The 18954-nt window shown below is 46.5% G+C and overlaps 1 protein-coding gene across 6 annotated transcripts in view; it reads left to right on the forward strand.

Moving 5' to 3' along the window:
• The window catches only part of LOC124554953 (ligand of Numb protein X 2-like), a 535718-nt gene that overhangs the window by 235449 nt on the left and 281315 nt on the right, over positions 1-18954 (forward strand). For all 6 annotated transcript variants that reach the window (XM_047128655.1, XM_047128654.1, XM_047128657.1 and 3 more), the window contains one exon: positions 9009-9101. In XM_047128655.1, the coding sequence (XP_046984611.1) occupies positions 9009-9101 (93 nt within the window). The remainder of the gene's footprint in view (positions 1-9008; positions 9102-18954) is intronic.

The raw sequence follows: 18954 nt of genomic DNA on the forward strand, positions 1-18954 counted from the left end.
TGATACATGGTATCAATTCCCTCCAGCCCTCCCCCCATGGGGCTCGCCACTCTTTGGCGGGTTCGTGCTGGGCTACCACGGGGCCCCAACCTTTGCAGCATTTTTTCCCTTCCGTGCTGTATGTCTATCCTTTTGTTATTCTTTTTCTCCTCCCTTGGAGGACATGTCTGGGGTATTATTAATAATGTTCTGCATTCTGTCGCTGATGTACGAATAGTCTCACCTTTGTTTTTGCTCTCTTTTCCTTTCTTTGTTTCCCTTCTCCTCTCATTTCTCCGATTCGGCGTTTGAAGATCCTCTTTTTTCTTCTTACTTCCTGTGCGCTTGTGGAGGCCGGCCTATACGTCCGACGCGTAACATGTGACTGGGTAACGTGTAATTCCCAGCCCTGCGTCGACATGTAGGGTTCACATGTACCCCGTGGTACAGGCCAGGCCCGGGGAGGGGTGACTGCCTGAGCTGTAACCTTCCAAAATTGCCGATTGGTCCCTCTGTCAGGTGTTCGAGAGGTGTGACGTGAGATGTGAACAATCACCTAAAGTAGGTGCGCCCCCTTGTGAAGGGAGCCCCCAGTTGGAAGGAGCGCGCAAACAGAGACGCTGGCAATCATGGGGAATTACACTCAGTTTGTCAATCATCTTCCCACTGAACGTCTACAAAACTTAGACGTAATGGGGCTTATGATTCAAAGACCCTTCCCGCTGCACCACAGTTCCTCATCGTCACACGTACTGAAGACGGTCAGTCCTACGCCACAGTAAATCCGTTTATTATTCCGAAAGGTGTCGATGCAATTGCTGGCTGTGTGAAATCGTGCTCTCGTTTACAGAATGGCACTTTGCTTTTGGAGACCACTTCTAAGTCTCAGGCACGACAACTGCTTGCTGCCTCACTTCTCCACGGTTATCCTGGTTGTGTCGAGGCCCATAGAGCTTTGATTTCTTCCCGTGGTGTAATTTACACCAGACTGCTCGACGGTCTAACTGAGGCCGAAATCCTATCTTACCTCTCTGATCAGGGTGTCACTGCCATCCATCGTGTAATGAAAAATGTAGATTCCTCCTTAGTGCCCACCCGCACTCTCCCACCTTTGATAGAGTGGTGCTTCCGTCCAGGCTCAAAGCATGCTATTAAATTATCACAGTCCGGCCGTACATTACGAACCTGATGCGCTGGTTCCAGTGTCATCGTTTCAACCCCACTACAACGCCTTGTTGACACCCAGTCAAATGTGTCACCTGTGGTAGGGATGCGCACGAGGGCGATTGTCCACCACCTTCTCCCCACTGTATCAACTGCAATGGCGGCCGTGCCTCCTACTCGCGGGATTACCCTGCGTATCTTGATGTGCGTTCTGTTCAAGAGAGCTGGGTGAAGGAAAAGTGCCTTACCCAGTCACTCGCAAGATGTTGGCTAGTTGCAAACACTGCGTTCTCCCGTCTGGTACCCATAGTTGTGTTCTTGTTACCCCTCGTTCCACGAAGGACATTGACATGCAGTCATGCGACCGCCAATTCAGCTCTGAGGTTGTAAAATCGCCCAGTGTCAAGGTATCATCGCCATCCCCTCGTCCAGCTGTGCAACAAGCCGTCAAACTCTCGCCTCAAGGGGCGAAGCCACCAGCTACACAGCCGGTACGCCAGAAAGGACAGGAGGAGTGGTCCCGTGAAGACTTCCTCCATCCCTCCAGCCAAACAACACCCAAGTCTTCCTTTAACCGGAAAGGCTCAAAGAAGTCCACCAAAGGCAAATGGTTCAAATGACTCTAAGCACTATGGGACTTAACATCTGCGGTCATCAGTCCCCTAGACTTAGAACTACTTAAACCTAACTAACCTAAGGACATCACACACATTCATGCCCATGGCAGGATTCGAACCTGCGACTGTAGCAGCAGCGCAGTTCCGGACTGAAGCACCTAGAACCGGCAAGGCAAATGGTCTTCTCCTTCACCAACTCGAAGATCCTCTTCGATGGTGTCGCCACATGATAAGAGTGGCCCGGCCGGACTCTGTGGAGTCCACCGTTTTTCAGCGTTGGACTCCACAGACCGACCGCACAAGCAAGCTGATGCTTCTGCAGACCCCATGGAGCAGGATCCTCCTGCTTCTGTGCCCTGTAGTAGTGACTCTTCACAGGCTGTCACTCGGTAGCCGCCGAGGTGACGCCCCTACCTCTCTTACTCACCATGACACTCCTCCAATGGAATGTTCGCGGCCTTCGGTCCCACAAAGAGGATTTACGGTTGTTTTTAGCATTACAGCGTCCCCTTGTACTCTGCCTTCAGGAAACGAAATTGGGCCCTCACGACTGCTCTGACCTTTTACATTTCTTACCGGTTCGTTTGCACCTTCTCCCTTAGGTCAGCATTCCATCTCATGGGGGCTTCATGCTGCTCGTACAGGATGACTTTCATAGTCAACCCACATCCCTGACTACCAATTTTCAAGCTGTTGCAGTTCGCCTTTTCCTTCCCCACATGACTTTTTCCCTCTGTACGATTTATGTCCCTCTGTCATTCACTGTCACCAGAGCTGACTTCCTTCAGCTTACTGGGCATCTACCTCCCCCGTTTTTGCTACTCGGGGACTTTAATGCACATCATCCCCTTTGGGGTTCTCCCAGGACCTGTCAGAGAGGTGCCCTCTTGGCTGAGCTTCTTAACCAACTTAACCTCTTCTGCCTTAACAGTGGAGCACACACTTTCCTTTCCGACTCCTCAATACCTATTCCTAGCTGGACCTATCCTTGTGCACTGCCCAGCTTGCCCCTCGTCTTAAGTGGTCCGTCCTTTCTGACACCTACTCGAGCGACCATTTCCCGTCTGCTATCCGTTTGCTGACTCCTACTACCCCATCCGCGTGCACGCCCAAATGGCAGCTTCCTAAGGCTGACTGGGAGCTTTACTCCTCCCTGGCTACCTTTGAAGAACAAGATGTCCGCAGTTGTGATGACCAGGTGGACTATCTCACAAACGTTGTCCTTACTGCTTCAGAACGTTCCATTCCCCGCACTTACTCATTACCACGTCGTGTGCCTGTTCCTTGGTGGACCGAGACACGCCGCGACGCAATTCGCGCACGGAGACGTGCTCTCCGCGTTTTAACCGCCATCCTTCGATGGCAAACTGCATTCATTATAAACAGATGCGTGCAAAGCGTCGTCGCCTTCTTCAGGATAGCAAAATAGCTTGCTGCATTTAATTCGTTAGTTCTTTTAACAGCTCCACACCTTCGTTTGTCGTATGGGCCAACCTCCGACGGCTCTTGATTGATTTTATTTTGTGGTAAGGCCTTACGGGACCAAACTGCTGAGGTCATCTGCCCTAAACTTACGCACTACTTAATCTAAGTTAAACTTATTTACGCTAAGGACAACACACACACGCATTCCCGAGGGAGGACTCGAACCCCCAACAGGGGCAGCCGCGCGGACCGTGACAAGGCGCCTTACACCGCGCGGCTTCGACGGCTCTCTGGGACCAAGATACATTCCCCAATTTCCGGCCTGACAGTAGCTGACGATGTCATCGTGGACCCTATTGCTATCTCCAACACCTTGGGCCGCCATTTTGCGGAAGTTTCGAGTTCTTCCCACTATCACCCTTCCTTCTTCATTCGGAAACGAGCAGAGGCGGCTCGGGCGATATCCATCTCTTCTTTGAATCGTGACTGCTACAATGCCGCCTTTACTATGAGTGAGCTAGATCGTGCTCCCAGTTCATCCCGATCCTCCGCCACAGGGTCAGACGCCGTCCACATTCAAGTGTTGCAGCACCTTTCTCTTGCGGGAAAGCACTTTCTGCTTAACACGTACAACCGCATCTCGGCAGAGGGCTTATTTCCCGGACGCTGGCGTGGAGCCACCGTCATTCCCATACCTAAGCCCGGTAAGGACAAAAACTTTCCTACTAGCTACTGCCCCATCTCTCTTACCAGCTGCGTTTGCAAGGTGATGGAACATAAGATCCATGCCCGGCTGGTGTGGTGGCCTGAGTCTCGCAATTTACTAGCGAATGCCCAGTGTGGATTTAGAACGCGGCGTTATGCAGTTGACCATCGCGTTACTTTGTCTACCCATGTCATGAATGGTTTTCTGTGGAACTCCCAGACTGTGGTCGTGTTTTCCGCTTTGGAGAAGGCCTACGACACCTGCTGGCGAACTGGTATCCTCCGTACTATTTACACGTGGAGCTTCCGTGGGCGTCTGCCCTCTTTCCTTCAGGCATTTTTAAAAGACCGGGTTTCCAAGGTGCGTGTGGGCTCTGTCTTGTCGGACACATTTATCCAGGAAGCCAGTGTGCCTCAGGGTTCCGTCCTGAGCGTCGTCCTGTTTGTTATCGCCGTTAACCCTATGATGGCCTGTCTCCCGCCGGGCATCTCCGACTCCCTTTTTGTTGACGATTTTGCCATCTGTTGCAGTTGTCCACGGACCTGTCTCACTGAGCGGCGCATTCAGCGCTGTCTTGATCGTATTTACTCCTGGAGCATCGACAACGGCTTTCGCTTTTCCACCGACAAAACCGTCTGTATAAATTTCTGGCGGCGCAAATGGTTTTTCCCACCATCTCTACATGTTGGGCCTGTTGCCCTTCCGTTCGTTGAAACTACGAAATTCGTGTGGTTATGCTCGATAGGAAACACTCTTGGTCATCCCATGTGTCGTACCTGGCAGCCCACTGTACTCGGTCCCTGAATGTCCTACATATTGTCAGTGGTACTTCCTGGGGTGCTGATCGAACCACCCTCCTCCCTTTATACCGGTCCCTTGTCCATTCGAAACTCGACTATGGGTGCTTTGTTTATGCGTCTGCACATCCATCCCTCTTTCGTCGTCTCAACACTATCCACCATCGTGGTATCCGTTTGGCCATGTGCGCCCATTACACTAACGTGGTTGAGAGTCTGTATGCTGAAGCTGCTGAACTGCCACTGTCCTACTGTCGTGACTTTCTCCTCACCAGGTATGCGTGCCGTTTGTCTCCCATGCGTGGCCTCCTCCTTCGATGATTCCTTTGATCGCCAGTATGGGTCACGGCCATCTTCTCGTTTACGTCCTGGAGTCCACTTTTGGCACTTGCTACGGCGGTTTAACTTCACACTACCTGCAACTTTCCCAGTAAGTGGGAACCGTTCGCCACCTTGGCTTCATGAAACGCCCCATTAACTTTGGCCTTCATTCGCTACCTAAGGACACTACTCCAGCCTCGGTCTATCGCCTTCAGTTTCAAGACCTTCGCATGGAACTTCGCAATAGTACCTTTGTATACGCTGATGGCTCTCGGACTGACAGTGGGGTCGGGTGTGCCTTCGTCATTGGCACCCATGTCTTTCGATATCATCTTCCGGCAAACTGCTCAGTATTTACAGCCGAGCTCTTCGCCCTGTATCAGGCCATGTAGTACATACGGCGACGCAGCCCTTTCAATTGTATCCTCTGCTCAGACTCACTCAGCGCCCTTCAAAGTTTATGTGCGCTGTACACTACGCAACACATAGTGCAGTGGGTCTAGGAAAACTGTCACTTGCTCACTCTTGGTGGAGCCAGTGTGATGTTTTTGTGGGTTCCTGGTCATGCCATTCTGCCAGGAAACCTGGCTGCTGACGCTGCTGCCAAGCCTGCAGTCCTCGTACCTGAGTCCGCGAGTTCCTCTGTTCCTCCGATGATCTCTGTGTAACCGTCTGTCAGGAGGTGGTGTCCCTTTGGATCGGCAATGGCCCTCCCTTGACAGGAATAATCTGAGGATTATTAAGACTCTCCCAGCGGCTTGGACGATCCCCTCTCGGTCCTCCTCCTGGGAGGAGGTCATTTTTAACTAGGCTGCGTATTGGGTACTGTCTTTTTAGCCATCGTCATTTGATGAGTGGCGCTATCCCACAACTTTGTACACATTGCTCCCAAGTTTTAACTGTCCGCCACTTCCTGATGTAATGCCCATTTTTTAACCGTTTACGTTCCCGCTTGGGTTTACTGTGAGTTATCGGCCATTTTAGGTAATGACGCACGGGATGTCGACCGCATTTTACTTCTTATCCACCAAAGGAATATGGCGACGGCCATTTAATTTTTATATGAAGATGGTATCCGTTCTTTAGGACATGTCACATGTCACAGTTAAGGCTAACTGGCCATTGACCTTCTTCTGTGCGGATGCACACGCATTGCCCGAACTGTTACGAGAGTCGGTAAGATTGTTTGCCGCGAGTAATGACTGCAATGGGCAGGGTCACTACGAATGTAGTGTGTGGACATTAAGTTGGGAATGTGGGTCTCACGGGGAGCATGCAAGGGATAAATCCCTGCAGTCACACTATCCACTGTGCGGTCGGTGGCTCAGTGGATAGAGCGTCTGCCATGTAAGCAGGAGATCCCGAGTTCGTGTCCCGGTCGGGGCACACATTTTCAACTATCCCTGTTGATGTATACCAACGCTTGTCGGCAGCTTAGGGTCTTGATTTAATTATCAATTCATTTAATTTATAGTTTCTGACCTCCGTTTCAGTATGGTGTCTTTTTTAGACCTTTTTCCACATGCCTGCTTTTAGCTGTCTTCTATGTCAATAGGGATTGACGTATAGTCGTTTTTTAACTCCTCTCTGTCTTCGTGTTCTATAGTTTTGACTTTCCACACACTTATTAGCCACTAAGTCTTTGTCCTCCTTCAAAATATTTATAGAGTGAGCAAACGTACTCTTTTTCTTGGGGTCTGAGTCCCGCTTCAAAGCGGGCTCGGCCGTGTTACTATCGATTTGGCAGTGTTAGTTTCATAACTATCACAGATTGTGTCAGTTTACACATAGTACGCGTAATATTTTTCGAGGCATTTGCCTGTTAGAACGACGGAAAAGAGATTTTGTGATTGGCTGACTAGATGACATGTCCTGTACCCTCTTTGATGCTATGATTCGCTGATGAGACCACGCGTCTGTGCTACGATTGGCTGATAGAAGCAAATCGAGAAACCGCCATCTCGATTTTAGTACTTCCGAAACTAGCGTGCTATATTTCGTGGTTTTCGCTTATTACAAAAATGTGCGATTTCAGTGATACACCACATTAAAAATCTCTCAAAAACGCGTCGTTTTTAGTACGGTTTGGTGTGCTTCAGTGGCAGAAAGTGCTACTTCGATACATAAAATCGTCAGTAGACTGACGAACAGTACTGAGGAATTGCTCGAAGGATGAGGATGAGGATGAGGATGAGGATGAGGATGAGGATGAGGATGAGGATGAGGATGAGGATGAGGATGAGGATGAGGATGAGGATGAGGATGATGATGATGATGATGATGTAGGATACCTCTTTCGGTCTTTAATGAGCACTCCTTAGAATTCTTCGAATCTGTGTGGCATCTTTGTTCGCTATAAATACTCTTATAAAGGGTGAGTCACTAACTATTGCCTCCAAGAATAACTCCGAAAGTGTGATAGTAGCTGAAAAGTTTCAGACAAATGTTGCATGGGACAATGGGGGCCATAATATGTCGGTTTCTTTTTGCTAGGTGGTGTCGCGTTAGAGGTATGAGGGTCAACTTTGTTTTTTTTTTAAATGGGGTGCTATAGTTTGGTACTTATTTTTTGATAGCGGCTATCGAGACGAATCCAATGATGTGTAACACTAAGGTCTTTGAAGGTCAACGAAGGTAAAAAAGGTGGCATGAACGTCCATTTACAGAAGTCGTTCGAAGTGATGACCGTTGGTATCAGTGCAGTGCTGCAATCTTCTTATCATGGATTGAGTGGTATTCCTTATGACATCAGCACTTATCGAAGCACATGCTCTGACAATTCTCTCTGGTATATCGTGCAAATAGTAAATATTCGCCGAATATGGCATATCCCTCTAACATGCCATTGATATGTTAACACCATTCAATGGTTTCGCAATACAGCACTAATAGGAACGGTAAGCCTAGTATCGTCGAATCAACCGAATGTGAGTGATGTATTCCTTCGAAGAACAAGTCGATATGCGCATTGAAGTCTGCCGATGGGCTCATCTTCAGATTCAGAGGGATGAGACATATATTAATTTGATTTTATTTACTGGCGAGGCTACGTTCATGACCCATGGAAATGTTAATTTGCATAACATGCATTATTGGGCAACTGAAAATCCGTGTTGGCTGTTCGACCTAGGCCACTCTAGATACATATTCATAAATATTTTATGATTGTGATTCATTGTCAGGTGTGTAGTTGAACATTATCGGCCCTCTCGGCGTATTTCTGCGCAGTACATCTGTGTTTTACTTATCATTCTCCCACGGACGTTGTCAGTTGTACCATACACATTATAGTGTGTGTTCCAGGAGGAAAGGTCAATATTCAGGGTATGACAGGAACGCTCATTCGAAGCAAAAAAGTATAGTAAACATGAGCTCTAAGATGCGTAACTTCAGAGCTATGAGCACTACGTCATCTTCGATACTGAGAAAAAATTCGTTTCTACTGTAAGCTCTGTGCTGTCCATATTTTGAGAGGTGGTTATATGGACCAAAACAAAGAAAAAAATGTCCAGTAAGCGTGGGCGCTAAAATACTTACCTTAAGATGTTGGTGCTGAGTACGTGTTTAAGGAGACCAAACAACGACTGTCATCAATCCCTTATTCTCCCCCCCCCCCCTCCCCCGCACCAGCCCCTCCTCCACCATTCCCCACGCCAACCCGCCTCCCGCCTCCCGCCTCCCCCTCCCCTGCTCCACCGCCAGCACAACCCCCCATGTTTATTATACAGCTTTATCTTGTTTTTCTCCGTACTGTATCCCCTCAAAATATGGAAAGCAAAGAGCTTGCAGTAGAAGAGATTTGTTTCACAGTATCCAAGATGAAGTTTCCATAGCTGTTACGGTATGCATTTTAGAGACCGTGTTTACTAGACTTGCTTGCTTCGAACGATCTTTGCTGAATATTTACCATTTCCTCTGGGTCCCCCTGTATATTTAATGTAATACGTAGATGAACTTAGTTAGTAACATATTTATGAAGATGTGTTTTCTTTCTTTCAGATTGTTAGAAAAGTTATCCGTCAAGTGTCCCAACACAGATGTTTGTGATAAAGTGCTCTCAAGAGGCGACCTCCAGGATCATCTTAAAAAAAGGTACGTTCCTTGTGCTACATTAGTCAATGTTCTTTCATTGGTGTCACTGGTATCATTGGCATCATTCATTGGTATCTGTAGTTTTTTCACAAAGCATTTTAGAAACGTGTAATTTTACTTCCAATTCATGTTAACATTGTTGGAGAATCTCAAATGACATGAGACAGTCAGAAATTGTTTTCATATAATTCCATATTGTCAGTTCTTGGGATGTTCTTGTATAGCAGTGCTATAGGAAGTAATTTGGGCAGGTGAGATACTATCAATTATCCGGTGGAGTAACTCTAAATTCAGCCATAACATTGCCTACAAAACAGCTGCCAGTATCACTGTTTTTGTGTGATCGATTTCCGCATTAAAATTGTAGGCATACAGCGAATAGTTTTATAAACCATTATATATCCTGATGTATTTAAGCACAGTATCAAGGTATTATATCCTGCCATTTCTGAATAATTCGTTAAAACTACCGTCTTTTACAACGTGTACACATCCAGTTAAAAATATAAAATGTGTTCGGCAACATTAAAAAGACGTCATGATCAGTAACATCTAATCTAGTATTACTCCCGCAGTAGAGAAATTGCAGATCAATCTTATAGTTATATATACAAGTACGAAAGAAACTGCAAATCAGTCTTATAGATACATATATAAGTACGAAAACTTTAATAGGTAAAGTCTGCTCGACAAACAATTCCTCCTTTACGTATCGGGAAGGTATAATATGGTCTATATTGTTACCAGCAAAACAAACAGGACTCTCACCTTTGTGTTACCAGAATTACTGTCATTAGATATTTTTTACGGATTATTAACATCCTAACAAAAACTTCTGGAAGGATTGTGCATCTGATAACCATAGTAGCTGCAAATAAAAACCATACTTCCGCCCCAGCCAACTTTTCTGACGAAATGCTTAATGAATAGGCAGCCACATCCTTCCGCCATTGGCAAATCATTATAGCTCATGACTGGTTTTTTAAAAGTAGAGTATCGAGGTATTGCATCCTATCATTATCGAATAATCCACTAACAAGACAGTCTTCCACATCCAGCTAAAAAATAAAACACGTTTGTATTCGAATTTTAGGCGCTGTATCCGGAAAAGACGTCATGATCAACATCATCTGAGCTAGTATTACTCCTCCAGAGACAAATTGCAGAACGATATTAGAACTACATATACCATAATTTTAGTAAGTCTTCCCAAAGCGCATTGCCTGCTTTACGTACAAGAAAGTTATAATATGTTTCTATATCTCTGTCAACAAGACAAAATGTTCAAATGTATGTGAATTCCTTAGGGACCAAACTGCTGAGGTCATCGGTTCCTAGACTTACACACTACTTAAACTAACTTACGCTTAGGACAAAACACACACACACACACACACACACACACACACACACACACACACACACACACACACACACACACACACACACGAGGGAGGACTGTAACCTCCGGAGGGGCCGCGCAATTCCTGAATGGCGCCTCAAACCATGCGGCCACTTCGCGCGGCTTCAGCAAGACAGTTAGACCCGCTAGACATGTACAGTTTCTCTGTGCATTCTCATATTTATGGTCAGTAGAATCTTCCACATTTTCAGCACTATCAAAAAAGCCACTGAGAAGGTAATGTAGCGCACACTGATTTGCTTACGAATAGTTAGTCATCCAACCTACATACAGTCCACAGTAGAAGTGTCAGAATCACTGTTAGGTGACTCATGTAAGTTAAATAATTAAAACTGTAGAAATAGAGAGCATAGCATTATAACCAGTTCTTTACTCTAGAATGAGATTTTCACTCTGCAGCGGAGTGTGCGCTGATATGAAACTTTCTGGCAGATTAAAACTGTGTGCCGGACCGAGACTCGAACTCGGGACCTTTGCCTTTCGCGATCAAGTGCTCTACCACCAGCACACAGTTTTAATCTGCCAGGAAGTTTCAGTTCTTGACTCTGTTTATATGGAATGTGTGCACAACCACACAAGTCAAAAGTATTTACTTTTAATGCTCTGGAAGATATCGGTTTAGACCTCATGTCAGTGTGCTTTACTGTTCATAAAAGTGTAGGATAAACACTTGAATGAGTCTTGGCAATGCAATGTCACCACCAACAACGATTTTTTTGCTAACGATGATTATTCACTCTAGTAACAAGAAACCATCATGTATAGGTCAATATGACAATGCTTCCAGCCACATGATGTTCGAAACATTATTGAATGTGCACCGTATTTCGTGAGTTGTGATATTGATATCCCAGAGTCATGGGTTTGGTGCACAGGGTCCAGCAACATTGAGCAACATGCAGAGTGCTCCTCAGCACACCAAAAACGCGTACTTAGCGGTGTATATTTAATAAAATATCAGTTATAATGTCTATAATAAACGAGAGATGCAGCTCCCGAGCTCAGTCCAGCACTTACGCACCTTGGTAGTAGTAAACGACTCTGAATACATTATCTCTTTAGACCAGCACACTCCCGCAGCTCAATTTTGCGTAATCGACTTCCGTATCATATAATTAATATTATAGACAGATAGATAATACTTTGCACACGTCGAACACAGTTCAGCTAATGATTTGTATCTAACATCTGGGTAAAGGCTCATGATGACAGCAGTATTTGGTCATACCGCCTAAATGTAGCTGTAATTATACTATTTTACGTGGATTCCCCAGAGCCAGGGGTAGGGTGGATGCGTTTCCTTTTTCTGTATGCGTGATGGTGTACGAATGAAGTAAGTTCCTTCTAAAGACACCTAGGCCACTTTATAGCAAGGGAGTAGGTGTTTGTTTAAATTATAGTAACGCATGGCAATAAAAATGTTGAACAAAGGACGGCCACAGGAGTTCACAGACAGGCAGATATGGCTATCTGGATGACCTTGACGATTATTCAACCCCGACTATCCTGCTGCACAGACCGTAGCAAAGAGATGCCCGTATGAAGCAGTATCATTGCTGACGACAGATTAGACCATCCACCGCCAACGTGCATTCTCGCCGCCAAAACATCTAGTCACTATATTTATTCCCAGTTTACCCAGTGTGGTTAGTATGTAGTGTGGGATATCTCAGTTTCAGCACCCTGCCTGTGTTTGAAGGATACTCGTTATTAATGCACAGATAAGTTTTCACAACTATAATTTTTTTAAACACTGCTATGTGCTAGCTGTTCAGCACGTGTCTGTGGAATTCTGTGTATCAGTCGAATTTACGTTAATAGCAACGACCGTACTTGGATTTTGTTGTAGTTAATAAACAAAAGTTGCAGTAATCTCACATATACTAATAATACTGCAGAGATATTTCTTTACACATCTTAATTACGTGTCTTCATTACACCTGTTAGTGCTACCTGTCTGAGAATGGTATCACGTGAGCTTGTTTCTGATTGGTCTAGAGAGAAAGGGGAAGAGGTATGGAGTACTTGCCGTTAAAACTGTTATCATCGTTTATCTGCAAAGTGGTCCTCACGTTACGACATGTTTGCTGTGTCGGAATACCCGATCTTAAATGATTGAGTGCCATTTGTGACAGAGACTAGGTCCCTGGTGTTGGGGGCGATTATAGTTACCTGCTATTTAAATAATGCAAATTTCTCTACTGTACTAGAGAAGATGGTCTAGTGTAGTGTTAAGGAAGTCAGACACACGTATTGTAATTGTGTGGATGGAGAATGGAGGACCGAAGTCTGGTGGCCAAGGTGAGTGGCATAGGTAGCACCCACCACGTTGTTGAAGGCAGCTATTGTGATTGTGTGGTGACCCGCTGCCTTTTGGCAAGGACCTGGATGCTGCTAGAGTGGACCAGCAGGCTTGCTGCGCTGTGGAACCAAGTCTGGTGGTACTTACTGCAGGAAGTAGACTGTGGCTGGTGTCTCCATATTGTCTCCTTACCTGGCATAGCCCAGGAAACCTGAAGGTTCTGCTGGACTACGAATGAATCAGCTCAAAACTGAGCATTATTTATACCAGATAGCAGTTCACTTGTTCCAGTGCACCACTCCTGATCACATTCTCGGACAACACCACGAAACCCCCGAAAATGGTGTCATTGCCTCGCGTGCACGATGCATTACTGCTGTGCTGGCAGATTACGCAATGGGAGGCTAGCCTATCTCTTAGTAATTTCACATCCCTGTTGTCGTAACTCAAATGTTGAAACACTACATTCACTAGCCACTAATCAGGCGCATTATTTCACTGGCTAAAAGTAATCGGACACCTGGGTAATCAAAGACTGCTTGGTGGCCCTCTTGAGCCATAAATTACATTATTTAATGTGACCGTTATGGTCCATGAAGTACATCCTAAATAAACAAAAAGAGCCCAAGTGATTGGTTTTTTTACATAATGTTAAGTGCCCAGTTTGTTTGCATAAGGAGAATAATGAACCTTTTGTCTACGTACACTCCTGGAAATTGAAATAAGAACACCGTGAATTCATTGTCCCAGGAAGGGGAAACTTTATTGACACATTCCTGGGGTCAGATACATCACATGATCACACTGACAGAACCACAGGCACATAGACACAGGCAACAGAGCATGCACAATGTCGGCACTAGTACAGTGTATATCCACCTTTCGCAGCAATGCAGGCTGCTATTCTCCCATGGAGACGATCGTAGAGATGCTGGATGTAGTCCTGTGGAACGGCTTGCCATGCCATTTCCACCTGGCGCCTCAGTTGGACCAGCGTTCGTGCTGGACGTGCAGACCGCGTGAGTGCAGTCCCAAACATGCTTAATGGGGGACAGATCCGGAGATCTTGCTGGCCAGGGTAGTTGACTTACACCTTCTAGAGCACTTTGGGTGACACGGGATACATGCGGACGTGCATTGTCCTGTTGGAACAGCAAGTTCCCTTGCCGGTCTAGGAATGGTAGAACGATGGGTTCGATGACGGTTTGGATGTACCGTGCACTATTCAGTGTCCCCTCGACGATCACCAGTGGTGTACGGCCAGTGTAGGAGATCGCTCCCCACACCATGATGCCGGGTGTTGGCCCTGTGTGCCTCGGTCGTATGCAGTCCTGATTGTGGCGCTCACCTGCACGGCGCCAAACACGCATACGACCATCATTGGCACCAAGGCAGAAGCGACTCTCATCGCTGAAGACGACACGTCTCCATTCGTCCCTGCATTCACGCCTGTCGCGACACCACTGGAGGCGGGCTGCACGATGTTGGGGCGTGAGCGGAAGACGGCCTAACGGTGTGCGGGACCGTAGCCCAGCTTCATGGAGACGGTTGCGAATGGTCCTCGCCGATACCCCAGGAGCAACAGTGTCCCTAATTTGCTGGGAAGTGGCGGTGCGGTCCCCTACGGCACTGCGTAGGATCCTACGGTCTTGGCGTGCATCCGTGCGTCGCTGCGGTCCGGTCCCAGGTCGACGGGCACGTGCACCTTCCGCCGACCACTGGCGACAACATCGATGTACTGTGGAGACCTCACGCCCCACGAGTTGAGCAATTCGGCGGTACGTCCACCCGGCCTGCCGCATGCCCACTATACGTCCTCGCTCAAAGTCCGTCAACTGCACATAAGGTTCACGTCCACGCTGTCGCGGCATGCTACCAGTGTTAAAGACTGCGATGGAGCTCCGTATGCCACGGCAAACTGGCTGACACTGACGGCGGCGGTGCACAAATGCTGCGCAGCTAGCGCCATTCGACGGCCAACACCGCGGTTCCTGGTGTATCCGCTGTGCCGTGCGTGTGATCATTGCTTGTACAGCCCTCTCGCAGTGTCCGGAGCAAGTATGGTGGGTCTGACACACCGGTGTCAATGTGTTCTTTTTTCCATTTCCAGGAGTGTATATTAAACAGTCGCAAGCAGTGGCTATATGTATCTAGGTAGCCCATTTGGCAGTTTTGGGGGAAATCCTTGTCTGATCACCAGAGAGTTTTTTAGTATAATATAATAACTGTATGGAAATGCAGGCTTTCTCGGAGAATTTTGATAATAATGTCTTCTTAGGTTATCACTCAAGTCACAGCGTCGTTTTGCAGCAATTTTTAACTAATTTTTTTCTCATCATCTTCGGGTAAAGTGTCGCGTTAATGTCCAGTTGGTATCTTTATAGCTGCTGGACCTATGGCTCCACTGCCTTGTGTGCAATGGCCTCTGGAAGGGTGTTGTGGATAGTCATGGGTAGAACCACAGGTGGATGGAGCATGCGCCTGTACGGCTTTACTGTCTTTGCATCGCTGTTAGTTCTTGTGCATCCATTGTGCCACTACTTATGCATTCATCCATTATTCATTATCAGAAATGCAGTGAGGTCATGAGAGGTCAGCGTAGGTTCAGACTGTGGAATTGTCTGAGTGGAACCAACTATCAGCATCGACTGAAGATTATTGTGAGATATTTCTATTAGGCTGGCTAAATCCCTTCAAAAGAGGCCTGATAGTAAGTCAGACCAATTACCTGATTGTGCCATACTAGTGGAGGCAGTTACTGTTTGCCAGCTGCTGACCTTTTCTCAGAATGACAAGTCTAATACACTACTGGCCATTAAAATTGCAACACCACGAAGATTACGTGCTACAGACGAGAAATTTAACCGACAAGAGGATGATGCTGTGATATGCAAATGATTAGCTTTTCAGAGCATTCACACAAGGTTGGCGCCAGTGGCGACAGCTACAACGTGCTGACATGGTGAAAGTTTCCAACCGATTTCTCATACACAAACAGCAGTTGACCGGCGTTGCCTGGTGAAACTATGTTGATGCCTCGTGTAAGGAGGAGAAATGCGTACCATCACGCTTCCGACCTTGATAAAGGTCGGATTGTAGCCTATCGCGATTGCGGTTTATCGTATCGCGACATTGGTGATCGCGTTGGTCGAGATCCAATGACTGTTAGCAGAATATGGAATCGGTGGATTCAGGAGGGTAATACGGAACGCCGTGCTGGATCCCAACGGCCTCGTATCACTAGCAGTCGAGATGATAGGCATCTTATCCGCATGGCTGTAAAGGATTGTGCAGCCGCGTCTCGATCCCTGAGTCAACAGATAGGGACGTTTGCAAGACAACCACCATCTGCATGAACAGTTCGACGTCGTTTTCAGCAGCATGGACTATCAGCTCGGAGACCATGGCTGCGGTTACCCTTGACGGTATATCACAGTCCGATGGCGTGCTCAACGACGAACCTGGGTGCACGAATGGCAAAAAGTCATTTTTTCGGATGAATCCAGGTTCTATTTACAGCATCATGATGGTTGCATCCGTGTTTGGCGACATCGCAGTGAACGCACATTGGAAGCGTGTATTCGTCATCGCCATACTGGCGTACCACCCGGGGTGATGGTATGGAGTGCCATTGGTTACACGTCTCGGTCACCTCTTGTTCGCATTGACGGCACTTTGGACAGTGGACTTTACATTTCAGATGTGTTACGACCCGTGGATCTACCCTTCATTCGATCCCTGCGAAACCCTACATTTCAGCAGGATAACGCACGACCGCATGTTGCAGGTCCTGTACGGGCCTTTCTGGATACAAAAAATGTTCTACTGCTTCCCTGGACAGCACATTCTCCAGATCTCTCACCAACTGAAAACGTCTAGTCAATGGTGGCCGAGCAACTGGCTCGTCACAATACGCCAGTCACTACTCTTGATGAATTGTGGTATTGTGTTGAAGCTACATGGGCAGCTGTACCTTTACACGCCATCCAAACTCTGTTTGACTCAATGCCCAGGCGTATCAAGGCCTTTATTACGGCCAGAGGTGGTACTGGGTACTGATTTCTCAGGATCTATGCACTCAAATTGCGTGAAAATGTAATCACATGTCAGTTATAGTAGAATGTATTTGTCCAATGAATACCCGTTTATCATCTGCATTGCTTCTTGGTGTAGAAATTTTAATGGCCAGTAGTGTATTTTCTGCGTAATATGGCTATCATCTGTGACAGGCCAAATATCCACAAGTATTTTAATCTCAGCGTTACGACTTGTTCAGGAGACTTAAAGGGTGTGCACAGCTAGTTGTAAGATCAGGATCGCGCCGAAAGCCATGCCAGGAGACTTGGACGACTCTTAAATGAAGTTTCTTTCTGTGGACAAATCCAAGAAATTTTATTCGTTTGTGAAATTGGCGAACGTTTCAGCTGTGATCGTCCAGCTGCTTGCAGACTGAAATAATAACTACATTAGTGACAGCACAGCTTAAAATACTGGACTCTGCTCGCAGAGGACCCATTCACCCTCGAAATCTATACTACACCGACACCCGGATTCGGTTCTGTAAAGCAGGTATGGCCAAGCTTTCTGCTTGCTGGGCATGCCCGGGCACCATTGCCAAAGCCCTCAACCTCGCTTCACATTTCCGCCACCGCCACGGTATGCCATCTCAGAGCGAGAAGGAGAAAGAAGAGAAAACAGCGAGAGGCCGCGTTTAAATGGCAACATACTACGTCGCACTACGTACAAAACACAGGTGACAAACAAAACAAATTTTGAGGTCTATTTAATTTTGTTTGCCCCATGGAGGACCTAACATAATTTTGAGCTGGTACAAATTGTCGGCGTATGGATATGCAGACAATTTCACAGAGTTTCGCACCCAAATTGCCACTTAATCGGGACTTATTTAGTTTCATAGTTGGAAAAAAGGTCTTTTACACAAATATGTTGATTGGAACATTGTAGCACTTTTGCAGTGTCGTTCTGGAGATCTGGAAGCTCTACGTGTTCAAAGCAATATAGGTGTCATGGGCAGTTTTAACGTATTACCTTGAAGGTGAATCACTTACATCTGCACATGCCCAGGGGCGCTTTCAACTGAAATGGCATACAGTCTCGAAAAAAGCTCTGAAGCAGACGTGAGATTGACAGCGACCTTAAAATCATTATAAAACTATCCTTGTCATTCTTTCAAGGCCACAATGAATTCTTCAGACCTCCCATTTTCTTTAACGCCAGTGAGCTTAGGGAACTGGACTGTCTTTGCCAGAATGTGTCCCATGCAGAACGCGATTTTCTTTTTAAATGCATTCTCATCAAATTAGAAATAAGTCACCTTGCAGTGTCTTACTGTGGGTAGTGTGCGGTTAAATCCAATTAAAATGGGAAGTCTGCAATCTATTCCGGATGTTCTAATTTACGTTCCTGTACTCCTTTTTCCGTCATAAATTCAACAATAGAGAGTTTTAAACCGAAAAATCGTAACAGGCATGCTCCTTGACGTAACCAAAGTACTTTGCAGTAATATGTGAAGTCTCCATATTCTCCTTTCCGTTCCATTGAAACTGTGGAATTGACAACGGAATAATGCGGGGACTTCATAAACTTTACTATTTGTAGCACCAAGTTCTTCACGTGCTCCGGGCTGCAAATTTAGCACAAAGTGCTTCTTGATGTACAGAACAACGAATCTCGTCTGCCGATAGTTGTAATTTTTTGCTCTTTCATTGTCGACTAAACCATTAAATTCTTTCTGAATGCGAATTGAGAATTCTCATCCCTCTCTTCTGTCATTCCCATTCATTTTAAAGGATTGCGACGATAGGTCGCGAGACTGCCTCTTTTTGTGCAAACAGCCACTGGACCTGTGAACATCCTTCATACCACAAACAAATAGTGAAGATTAAACAGCGCTGACAGCAAGAATCTGCCGAGCTCAGACAATTGTGCCGACCGGAAAATGCCACACCGCAGTGCTAAATAAAATGTCCCGCAATGCCAGGTATTTCCGGGAAGGAATGTTCAAGTTGCAGGCTGAGCCTCTGCAGCCCGCAGACACTGCAGGAATGAAGTTCGGCACGCCGCGTCGTGGCCGGCACTGCTCTAAGGCGTAGAAATGTTAGTGTGCG

This window comes from Schistocerca americana, chromosome X (genome assembly GCF_021461395.2).
Source record: "Schistocerca americana isolate TAMUIC-IGC-003095 chromosome X, iqSchAmer2.1, whole genome shotgun sequence".
NCBI lineage: Eukaryota > Metazoa > Arthropoda > Insecta > Orthoptera > Acrididae > Schistocerca > Schistocerca americana.